This window comes from Xiphophorus hellerii, chromosome 4, assembly GCF_003331165.1.
Source record: "Xiphophorus hellerii strain 12219 chromosome 4, Xiphophorus_hellerii-4.1, whole genome shotgun sequence".
In the NCBI taxonomy this organism is placed as follows: Eukaryota; Metazoa; Chordata; class Actinopteri; order Cyprinodontiformes; family Poeciliidae; genus Xiphophorus; species Xiphophorus hellerii.
The window spans coordinates 9994344-10006798 of NC_045675.1; the positions used below are offsets into that span (position 1 = coordinate 9994344).

General features: G+C 40.4%; 1 protein-coding gene across 1 annotated transcript in view; it reads right to left on the reverse strand.

The window, feature by feature from the left end:
• Positions 1–661: 661 nt before the first annotated feature.
• The window catches only part of LOC116718570 (insulin-like growth factor 1 receptor), a 48196-nt gene continuing 36402 nt past the window's right edge, over positions 662–12455 (reverse strand). The window contains exons 6-21 of the mRNA XM_032560649.1: positions 11248–11456; positions 10896–11022; positions 10479–10714; positions 9208–9375; positions 8932–9133; positions 7361–7665; positions 7104–7237; positions 6585–6744; positions 6395–6491; positions 5193–5263; positions 4891–5120; positions 4697–4804; positions 4110–4272; positions 2580–2709; positions 2311–2445; positions 662–1154 (exon numbers count right to left, since the gene is read on the reverse strand). Coding sequence (XP_032416540.1) covers positions 662–1154; positions 2311–2445; positions 2580–2709; positions 4110–4272; positions 4697–4804; positions 4891–5120; positions 5193–5263; positions 6395–6491; positions 6585–6744; positions 7104–7237; positions 7361–7665; positions 8932–9133; positions 9208–9375; positions 10479–10714; positions 10896–11022; positions 11248–11456 — 2968 coding nt within the window. The remainder of the gene's footprint in view (positions 1155–2310; positions 2446–2579; positions 2710–4109; positions 4273–4696; positions 4805–4890; positions 5121–5192; positions 5264–6394; positions 6492–6584; positions 6745–7103; positions 7238–7360; positions 7666–8931; positions 9134–9207; positions 9376–10478; positions 10715–10895; positions 11023–11247; positions 11457–12455) is intronic.

Below are 12455 nucleotides of genomic sequence, written 5' to 3' on the forward strand. Positions count from 1 at the left end.
TTGGCAGAGCTGACTGTTCTCCAATTGTTTGTTTCAGCGGATTGGCTTTTGACCCGGCATTATGCTGACGTTCGACCCTCACAGCAGTCGGTTTCAGAAACAAGCGACTGGCAACCTCGTTCAAGAGCTTGTTAATCTTTAGATATGCTTAATGTTTCCACCATAATCCCCGCTCAAAAGCACACATAAACAACGCTGATTATTCATAAAGGCCTACACGTTTTGTTTCCTCATTCAGAAACATAAAAAAGTAACAAATAACAATTTATAAAATAAGTTTAGCCACAGAGAGAGTGAAATAACTCCCCTCAAAATTATTTTTTATGAATTCTTATTTTATTGAAGATTTTTTTTTCTTTCTTTTTCTTTTTGGTCTTTCCACTCAGCAGCAGGAGCAGTGTCACAAATAACAGCCAGCTGGTAGAAACTCATACTAGATTATTTAAGATAAAAGAAAAAGAAAAGTGTGCGGCCATACAGCAGGACATTAACTCTTTGAAAGTTTTTTCCATCTTTACGCAAGTCTCAAAATATCCACACCTTATCTTGTTGAGAAGGTTTCACTGTGATTCAGACAAACAAAGAAAAAAAAAGAAAACCACCCAGTCAGACTTGTGGTTCTTCGGGTCCGTGGGTGAACGGTGTTCGTGTTTCTGCCCAATCAGCAGGCAGACGACTGTGGGAGAGGCATGGCGCGCTCATTTTTGCGTCCTCCGTTCATGTGTGCGTACGGCGGCAGTTCGTCCAGGTTTGGCCGCACTGTTGGTCCCGAACTCGCAGGAAGGCCAGTCCCAGAGAGTCCATTGGCCGCCTGCTGGCTCGAAGGCTGCTTGTCCATGACTGCGCTCGACGTGCAGGGAGAGGACGGGGAGTTGGGCGTTTGTGACGGGGCAGGCGCCCCCTCTGAGCTTGGAGACGGGGGGTTCTGCTGCTGCTGCTGCGAAGAAGAAGAGGATTCCAGGGGAACATCCGTGGAGTGGTCCAGTTTATCCAGGTGGAGCTGTGGAGCTTCAGTGGGCTTGTTGTCGGCACTGTAGTAGAAACTAACCTCTTTGAAAGACGGGTCCAGCTCCTCCTTGATGCTGCTGATGATCTCAACGAAGGAGGGACGCATTTTAGGGTTGTACTGCCAACACATACGCATCAGCTCGAATCTGCACGCAAAGGAATATTGGTTATAACATAATTATGCTGCATATGCTACTGAAGTAATCTCTCAGAGAAAAGATGTGCTTTGTCACAAGAAGCTACAGCTGGGCTATACAACTTTATAACTAAATCTCAAATTTTTTCATACCAGATTTGATTTCCGATTTTAATAACTTTTTTTCCTCGCTATTTTCTAAAAACAAATTTACAAATAACAGAAAATACTTTCAAAACATCAGCCATCTCCTCTGTGAGTTGTACAAAGGATGACTAAGGCCCGGTTTCAAGAATTTTTGCCTAATTACGAGAATACAGTCATAATATAGATAGAATAAAAATGTAATTTTACCAGAAGAACATCTTAAAATTAAAAGGCCAAGGTTGAGTAAATGAGAAAAAAGTTTTGAAATAGTTTTCTCGTTCTATCGTGAGCAGCTCAGTCTGTTCTTTCTTTCTTCAAAATAGAAACATTCATATGCTCAATTTGTTTCAAAGTCCTGCTTCTGATAATTTGATGCCGATGTGATAAAAGATGAAGTATTTGCTTATTGGTAAAACTTATACCAAAGTATAACGTCAAAAGATTCCTAACATTCCTCATCTTATTTCTGTGTGTCAGAATTCTCATGTGCATCACAGAAAAGTTATGGGAATTCAATAAATATAAGAACTGATTTATTTATTTACAACTGATTTATTCTGGGGGTTTTTTTATTCAACCTAGGAGGCAGTTTTTGTCAAAATCAGTTGCAAAGTCACCAAACTACATGACAGTTAAATAGTAAGACATCAACCATTATTCTAAAATGCTTCATGCAGGAGAAAACAAGTTTATGACTTTGTGTCTTTGCAATTTTCTGACTAGTGGCCAAATTTGTCTGTCATGCTTGCAAGTTGTTTGTTGTGGAATCATATTTGGCCTGTTTTATATTAGAGACAAACTCTTCAAAGCACACAAAAACGCACAATGTAAAACAGACTGCAGTGAGCACTGCCGTTTAGAAATCTCACAGGCCACAAGCGGCACTGCTGCATGGTGGGAGTAGCTGGTAGTCACTTATAATTAGACGGCAGAGTAAAGGGAAACATGGTAAACAGAGAGACAAGTATATGGGAGCATAATAGGCAATTGTGCAGGGTGGTGTGTGTGTGGTGTCTTACAGCATGTCTGGACAGTTCTGTGGTTTCTCCAGCAGTCCTCCCTCCATTACAAAGCGAAGGACTTGCTCGTTGGACAGACCCTGGTAAGGCTGCTCTGCCAGAGTGGCTATTTCCCACAAAACAACCCCGAATGACCTGCACAGAGGAAAACAGTAGAAAGGGGTGTGAAGGTTGGTAAGTCTGTCTTTCATTACGGAATCCAAAGGATATTTTCTGAAGCACCGTGTGAAGAACGAGGACTCCATGTGTGTTTGCGTGCGCCTGCTTACCAGACGTCTGAGTTGGTGGTGAAAACGCCATCCTTCAGAGACTCGGGTGACATCCAGCGGACAGGGAGCAGACCTTTACCACCTTTGCGATAGTAATCGGTCTCATAGATGTCTCTGGTCATGCCAAAATCTGCAGAGAGATTGAAGAGGACACACTTCAGCAAAAAGAGAAAGATTGCATCCAATTAAAAAATCCTAAGGTATTAGAAAAACACAATTTTAACGAGTAAATATTGAGCAAATTTCCTTTTGCATTCTTGCTGTAATTACTGTCTGTCGAGTGGCTCCATTTAGGACGGGAGGGCATTCTTTAGTCAGATTATAGTCCTAGAAATAGTATTGAATTAACCATAATCCTTTGGAGAAGATTCCATGCAAGTTTTACAGACATTTAAAGCCACAAAGGCTTTTAAAATTGAAGTGCGCAGCAGTAACTACAGTGGTCTAGATGCTTTCAGACTAAGAGGTCACACAGTTCTCTCACAGAATAAATAAACCTGAAAGCATCAGCTCAGACACATAAAAGATGCAAGAACTGGATGTGGATGAGAGCATGTTGATGACGATGATATAAAAGTTTCAAAGTAGGGATACAAACAATTAATTTACTTATGATTGTCGATTATGGTTATTCTGTTAAAATTAGTTCCAATCAATTAATTAATAGCACCCACTTAGATATTCCTTCTGTGTTGTTGTTTGGCTGCTGTCCAGAAGAGGGCGCCACTTATTAAGAGGAGCCAGATACAAAAACAAATATGGCAGGGCCATGCCAGAATGGGAAGGAAAAGCAGTCCAAGCAGAGTTTAGTGCATGATGGAGCGTTCTCTTCATGTGGTTCTGCTTAGAAATATGAACACTCTATTGCAAGTTCCTTTAGTTTCACCTCATTTAACTGAGCTGCATCATGAAGCAGCATCAACTTCTCAACCAAAAATTACTGACGTGCTATAAAGGGGATGATAACATAACAGAAAGGTGGACGGCATAACAGAAAAATTGTAACACGATGGGGGAAAAAAACATGGTGTCAGTAAGCACGGTTGATTTTGAGAACCATCGTGACTTAATCCACTTCATGGAGCGAAATTTTAACTTTTCTTCAAGCACAACTACACACAACTTCTACATGAATATCTCTGTTCATGGTGGATTAAGTATTTTACATATATTGTAGTTCTCATCTTTTATTTTTCAATTCAGCAATTAAGAGGTCCCTGTTTTGTACGTCAATATAAATTTACAATTTTCTGCTTATTCAGTCAGCATACAATGAAGCAAAATGTTAAAATTTAAGGATCTTGTTTAATTCAGCATTTTATGAAAAATGTTGCCCTTCATGTTATGGAAAGAGTCAACCCTCCTGATTCAAGAGGAAACTCAGGTTTTTAAGAAAATGGCCACTTATCAATTAACCGTTAAGTCATTAATTGATAGCTTGCATCCCTACTTCAAATATATCTCTCACAATTTTATTTATATTCAACAAGCATGTGTCAGTGCATCTGTGACTCCTGAGCATGGACATACCTCCGATCTTTACGGTGAAGTCTTCAGCCACCATGCAGTTTCTTGCGGCCAGATCTCGATGGACAAACTTGTTGGCGTTGAGGTAAGCCATGCCGTCCGCAATCTGTCCCGCCATCTGAAGCATTTTTTTCAGTGGCGGGAGAGACAGGCTGGAAACCTGTTGCTGCAGACAAGAAACAGGCGGCAAATCCATCAGAGGGTTAAAAGAATCTTTAATGGTAGAATTCAGCTTATCCGTAATTCATTCAGGGACACAGCAGCAGGAATCTAAACATACACTCAAAAATAACAACAGGTTGAGAGAGTACTACGTGACAATAAAAGTGTTTCATGCAAAGCTCTTATTGAAACATTATGGAAGCAATGTGGGATTGCATAAAGAAATGCTGTTATGACAATCCAAATCCTTCCAGAGTTTGTGGTAAAGATGCCTGGACCAAATTACCTGCAGGCTGTTTGTACAAACTGAAATCACTCAGTGATTGATGTGGATTGGCTCTCTCTTTACTGAATGATTTTGTTGAATAAAAACTTGCAGCACTATTTCTGAATTAAACAGAATCAATATTTCTGTGCAACTGTGGTACCTCTTTGGGACGCAGGGAGCGAAGGTAACTCTTCAGGTCTCCTCTCGTCATCAGCTCCATAATGACCAGGGTGGGCTGGCCTTGGGAGACCACACCAAGAAGGCGCACCTGCACAAAAATCCCAAAACAAGTTGCAATTTCAAATTCACTTTCCTGACATCTCTACAGTATCCTAAGGTGTTGTTTGTACATACCACGTGATGGCAATTAAACTCTTTCATAACAGAAGCTTCATTGAGAAACTCGATCCGCTCCCTCATGCTGGCTGACTCGTTTACAGTTTTTACAGCGACGAGGATCTCTGGCTCATCTTTGACCACACCTTTGGCCACGCCCTCGTATACCATCCCGAACGACCCCTGACCGAGCTCCCGGCAGAGGGAAATCTTCTCCCGGGCCACCTCCCACTCGTCTGGGACATACACTTTAAAAGAAAATTGTTTTCCGTTAGCAAAAGTCTACAATGATAGACATCCAGCACACAAACGTCACTTACTTTCTGCTGCACTGAAGTACTCGGGGTTGACAGAGGCATACAGGACTCCGTTCCCAAGCCGATCGCTGTTCCTGGGAGAAAACAGCGAGTTGGTTTCAGAAATTCACAAGTTATCTCCTATTCTACTAAGATACAATGCCTTTAAAAAATTTACATCTCTCTTAAAGACTTTCATAGTTTGTAATCACAAACACTAATGTATTGTATTGAGATTTTATGCTCTAGATTAGGTCTGTCGCAATTAGCAATAAATCAATCAAATCACATGAATAATTTAAATGACCTTGATCATTTCAATTTGAACGGAAGCGATCAAAAACTACAAAAACTGAACGACAAAAGTCTTCAGCCTGGTGCATTTGTCTCAACTAGCCTCTTTTTTGAAGTACAGTTTTGTTTACAAAGATTTCCATCCAGTCGTCCGTCCGTCCATCCATCCACCCATCCACCCATCACACACGCTTATTCCATTGGGGTACCAGCACCTGTCTGGTGCTGGTGCCCATCTCCAGACAGGGTACACCCTGGGCAGGTCGCCAATACATTGCAGGTACAAAGACTTCGGTATCCATTTTTATTTGATGCTTCAATTATTTTATTTGTTTATAAAATAAACAAATATTTTATTTTTGAAATATTTAAAATTCCAGCCCCAGTGTTAAATGTTTATTAGATGTTGAAGTTTATTGATCTTTGAAGAAGTGTACTTGCATTACTATGCCATTATTATATTATACTACTTGAAAATGGTCACAAAACAACATTATCGCTTACCACAATAATGACAGGGACAATTAATTGTATGGCAAAATTTGTTATTGTGAAAGGCCTACGCTAGATCAACATAAAGTAGTGTATAACTGTGAGGGATATACAGTTTTCCAAATTGTTACACAATGAAAAATCTGATAAGCGTGACATGCAGAACTTTCAGGGATATGAATATGATTTAAAAGCAATGTATGAACTGGCTTTTTCTTGACAAAGAAAAAAATTTAATGTGCGGTTACTGAAAACAGAAGTAAAACAAAATCTAAAGCTACAAACACAAAATGCAGCCAAAGGAGAAATTCCTTTGGCTTCAGTCTGGCCTGACTCAACTACAATATTTTTTCTTTGTTTTTGCCACAAAGGACTGCAAAACATTGGGAAAACAAACTAATTTTGACTTGTCATATCTAAAATAACTGATATGCACACACCTTTTCTTGTTGAAGACCACCAGCACCAACACCAAAGCGCAGATTATAACGATGGTCAAGATTGGAACAAAGATCATAGCGAAGACGCTTTCAGAACCTGTTGACACGAACATTTTGATGAAACTGACTGCTAAGGTCTCTTATGCATTCATTTTTGAAAGCAACAAAAAAACAAGACTGTTTTTCTTACTTTCAGAAACATAGAGATTCAGGGTGGGGGTCCAAGAGCCATTGCCAGCCAGTGATGTGGCTCTCACCCTGACCGAGTAGTTTCCAGGACTGAGGTTGGTCAGGCGAACGCCTTGCTGGATGCGATAGAGCTGTCTAGAAACACACTCATGCTTCTCGGCCTGACAGACACAAACAGAAATGGAAACACAGTTTAAAGAAGTATAATAATGGCAACATTTTTCTTCTGACAGGACGTTTTATTAATGTAATGGAGCTGTGACTCAACTTCAATCTGATGGAGAAAGACCTAAAGATCAGGGTGATGGCAAAGAGAAGCTCATCGCCAGATATAAAAAATAATCTATAACAATATGAGTGGAGACATACAAACACAGTTTAAAAGTTGAAATGTAGATAAAAATGTTTCTATTGATTTTGGAGTTGGGTATAAATACTTTTTGACCTGCAATTAACCATAAATGCACAGCAACTAGCTGTTTAACTAAATTGTCAGAAGCCTTCATAAATGTTGACCTACCTCTGCAGCCAGTTTGAACTTGATCTCGTACATGAGGATGAGACCATTGGGCTGGCTGGGCTCTGGCCAGCGCAGAAACACCCAGTCCTCATGGCCCTCCCAGCTCACTGGGCCTGGGATGTCATCAGCCTTTTCTGGAGAATGAAATGCAGAGGATAATCTTGATTTTACCACGTCTTAGTATTCCGGCAGAACTAAACAAGTACAAAAGTTCCAGTCAGAAACTGTCATGGTGTTCATAACCGTTCAGTTCTGACCTGCTGGCTTGGTCCTGGAGAAGACGAATTCAGCCGCGCTGCACTGCTGAACCTGCCTGTTACAGGCATGGATGTCGATGCGGTAAACTCTGAAAGGCTCCAGGCCGGTTATCTGCAGCTCATGGTTGGTCACCTTGTCATCCATGACCTCGTACTCTTGTTCAGTTGGTTCTGGGTCAGGGATGGTGCTGTTGACGGCACCCTGAGGGGGGGGAATTGCAGTGCTGTTGGCGTAAAGATGGAAGCGGCGTGAACGGGTGGAGTTGGCGATGCCAAAAAGATCTCTGCGACGCCGATCTGGAGGCCTGGAGGTGGAAATAATAGAGAAGAAAAGCACAGTTTATGTTTACTGACAGCAAGAGAGACATTTACCTAAGTGGGTATGTGTTACTACCAATTTGAAGGTGTCAGTTGCTGACTGAAGCAAAGTCAAATTTCTTTTAAGTTATATTTAATATATAAAGCATTTATATATCAAATGCTTTATAGATAATTTTGTTACCTGATTGTGCTATAAAATGGCATTGTGTGCCTGGAAAATACATAACACCGCCCCTTTAATGACATACAATGGGACAGCTGATAAAAGCTGAGTTATAGCAAATGAATGAATTATTTAACCATAATAGCAACCCAGAGGACTTTCTCTCCAATATTAAGTTAGTTATCTGTGAGTGCATTCTGAAGCAGAAAGAAAAATGTATGTCTTGTAATGCGTTGAATTTTTATATTTTGTGTGCACAAACATAAAAGACTAGTGAGTCATAAGCTGCTGGTAAAAGAGAAAGTAAAATAGATTATTTTTTATGTGATCACTCTCACTACCTGCTGAATTTTTCAAACTTTGATCGATGCAGAGAGGCGTTATATTTGGAGAAAGTCTTCGTTGTTTTATTGTAAACATTTTATCATAAAGGTGGATGACTTTTCAATTCATCCAGAAATGAGAAGTAAAGTTGTTGTTCACGTCACAAAAATTGGTGATTGGAAATCTGCTAAAAAATCTCTGACCGCTGCATTTCTAGCAAGCCTGGCTTACTTTATTGCTATTTGGTTAAATAGGTTGGAAATTATCATTGTCTTTTATCATTACCTATGAAAAAAGGTTGCAGGCTTTTCTTTATTTTAAGTAGTGGGGAAACTTCAAGCTGCAATCCCATTAGTTTTTCTCTTAAAGGAAAAACTTAAAAAAAAAAAAATCAAATAAATAAATAACTAAAAACCAGAGATGATCTGATTTCCATAGATGGAACACACGGTTTGCTTGAGAAGAACTAAACAGGAAAATGTATCTTCAGAGTCACCTGATGTTGATCTTCAGAAGCAGACACATCCAACTCTTCCATCTGTTTATGCCAAGCATACGGAGAGCTAATTTACATCAACTGGACTGAGACGTGTATATGTTTGTGTGTGGAGACCGAGAGCAATAATGTGTTGCAGATGTTTTTGGTTCAAAGTGGGATGCTGCAATCCTGAACTCTGACAGGAGCCAAAATTTATTCCAGAACAGTAAAAAATAAATCAAGTTAAAACCGCTCTACAGTCACATCACAAGATAAGTAGGTTACCTCGGTGTAAAAATGGTGTTGTGTAGGAAGTTTTCAAAGACTTTTCGGTAGGAGGCATCGGCAGCTTCAGCCTCCAGGGCTTCAGGCGATTTGGGGCAGGGGCAGCAAGGACCCTTATCTACTCCATCAGGATCTGGTTTAGTGGGCTTTGTATCCTCTTCTTTGTCTCCAGTGGCAGCAATCCTAATTGGGATCTTTAGCTCTGATGGAAGGAGAGAGAAGTTTGAGTGTCCCATCGAGTTGCATTCAGCAGAAAGCCTTACGGTAAACAGCTACCTTTAGAGCAGTAGTTATGCTGGTACAGTTCCTTGTCTTCAGCTTGTTGCTGCCACTTCACCCAGTAGTAAGTCTGATTTCCGTTGGGTGAGACAGGGGGCGACCAGCGGACCATCAGCTGCGTGGAGGAGTTAGAGTAGGCCCGCACATCCTGAGGCATGGAGGGCGCTGAAAGAAGAAAAGCACAACTTGAGGAACTGTAGGGAAAGCGCTCTCCTTCAGGCTGCCAGGGCAGCTGTGTTTTTCTGACATCACAGCACTGCTATGTCTTTACACTGCAGCTGGATTTATTTTATGCAGTCCTCCGTCTCATCTAATTGAATTACAGTTCTGTAAATCAATATGCTGCTCATTGCCTTTGAGTTGCAGCTGTGTTTATTTCAAAGATCCTTCACTCATCTCCGAAAATGTGTTTGAATAAGTTTCTGACAAGAAGCTGTAATGTCTCTAAAAAATATCCCATGCAAAAAGAATATCTGTTTACCTTCTGTGGGAGTTTTTTTTTTTTTCAGGTTAGAACCAGAAATGGGGTGATCTGTAAGTTGTGATGATTTGTTGTACTGTTACACCTAATCCCAGGTGGATTCAGTCTTAGGCTAGGCTTTACGGCATCGCAATTATATGATTAGGACTGTTAGCCGCCTATTCCCATAACTACACTCTCTGGGTGTTAATTGACATGAAAATGGCTCAAGATTAGGCTGTAGTGCAGTCTGGGGGTCGCCAGAGGGCAGTAATCGCTCAAAGAAAATGAAAGAAACAAGCCTATAAGAAATGAGAGGGTATCCAATTACAGTGGTGTGCCATACAAGAGTGTGGAATAACAGAAATAATATGCATCTCAGTAAATTAGAATATCATAATAAAGTGTATATATTTTAATGAATATGGCTTATAGATAACAAAAATGTGAAATACAGCTTCTCACAAATCACATACTTACACAAGATCAATAAAAAAGGTGGTTTCTATATTGAAATGTCATGGCCATGGTATGGAAAGTTAAGTGGAGGGTAACTGTAGTTAAAAAATCTGAGATACTGATGAAGATAAACTGAAAAACTACAAAAATATTATTGTTTCAGTGCCAATGCTTTAGTTATTACAATTTTTAGTTTTTACAAATTTTGTAATTAATCTCTTTCATTAAGGAATGAATTTGGCTCAAATTGTAAATGACACATATTTTAAAAAATGACTAAAAATACAGACATACATTCCTCGCAAACCTAATGATTGGGCATAAAAAGGTATGAAATAATCGTTCCTACCAGCAGGGCTGGTGCGGATGTAGACCACTTTGCTCTTGGCGCCGGGCATGTGTTTGTCTTCCACCATGAGGGTGATAGCTTTGACAAAAATGGCGTATTGTGTCCAGGGTTTCAGGCCGGAAAGAAGAACACCAGGGTCCTTTTCCTTATCTGGCCTCAGTTCCACATCCACCATGTTCCAGCTGTTGGAACCGCAACCATCCTGCCCTTCAAACTCTGTGATGTTCTGGAACGGCCTACAAAGAGGATCGGTCAATTCATAATCTTCAGTTAATTGCTCAAAGCGGCAGAAATTCAACATATCCAGAGAAGAATGAAATTTTTGCTCTAGCACTAATCAAAGCGGGTTTGTTCAACATTTTTTTCCTGCACCGAGTCGTACTTTAAGTTGGATTAAAACAGCAGTGAGCAACTCACGCCTCCTTGTAGTAGACTATAAAGCTGATGAGGTCTCTATAATCAGGAGGTCGGTAGCGCTGCCATGTCAGCTTGATCCTCTTGTCACTGGTGGTGTTGGATGTAAACCGCAGGATGGTGCTTTCACCTAGGAGGGCAGCAAATAGTAAGACAAGCTCACCTAAAGCACTTCAATCTAAAGTAAGCTGCAATTAGTCTTGCAAAGAGTATGTCGCTCTAAACCCTGACATATGGTGCAGAGGGGGAATGAGTACATAGGAGGTGTTTGAAAACTGCTCCTAAACTAGAGTAAACTGGACATAGCAATTTAAATGTTTGTGGTTTTTGGACGGAAGTTCGTTTCGACTCTTACAGCTGGCTCTGTCGCCATTGTTTCGGAAGTCTCTCTCTTCAAAGCGGCCCCGGACGCCCGTCTTGTCCCACATCTTGCGGATCTCGGACATACACAGCTTCGGGTTGGCTCGGAAGAACAGCTTGCCCACTTTTATGGTCAGGTTGTGCTGCTTCCAGTCCCAAAGATACTGGAGCTGCTGGTTGTCGAATGCTGAGAAGGCATACATGCTGGAGGGACAAACCAGATAAACAAGATAGGGAATGCAAGTCAGTAACATGGTGTTTCACTCTAAATTTGTGTTTGTAATGAATCATGCCAGACTGAAAGCAAACTCTCCTTTTTTCTTTTTTTAACTCTTCAAATATACCTTTTTTAAGTTGGAAGTTTATTGCAAACAGACAAAATCACCTAGTAAGTCATTTTATTAAACCAGACAGGAATTTATGAATCACTGGGTAACATCCAAACATCAAGGAATGAATGTAATGTGGACCTTGGGACAGTTAGACTCCAGTGAACTCAAAAGACAAACAGATGAAGGAGGGGTGAAGGCCTCACCACGACCTTAAGAACCTTTCCAGGCACTGCTGGAGATTATGCTGGATTCAAGGACTGTGTAGACTGTACAATCAGGCAAAACAGTATGACTACCACCATGCAAAGTGAATAACACACTCATAGCACTTGTTAGAACAAGTGAAAATTCTGCCTTCAAACTCTGTCCTACAAGCAGAGAAGTGGAGGATTTGAGCGAGTTTGGATCAAACTGTGATGACTAAACAAGTGGACCAGAGAAAACCTGGGTAAAGACAAATCCAGCTTAAGAAAAAGTATCTTAAACATGATGCTTCTCTAAGTCTATTGCTGTGTTTCTGCTAAACGGAATCATGGCCAAAAGGTTCAACCTTGATTTACTTAGACTACAATATCATCTACAAGCATTTGAGAGACCTTAAAATTATTTTTGCACAATTTATAATGGCTTGGATATTTTTATTTGTAATTAAAGGTTTCCGTCTTGCCTCTCTATTCCAGAGCCCAGTGCTGTCACATGTACTGCATCTCTAATGTTGCCGGTTTTTTTCTTATTGTTTGAATTTTTAAAGAACGACCAGTTCTTGGCAATGTCACTGTTGCTTCATATTTTCTCCAGTTTTCTCCTGAGTTTAAAATGAGAAACCACAGCCACATCATCAGATACAAAAAGATTTTGTATTTCGCTTTGT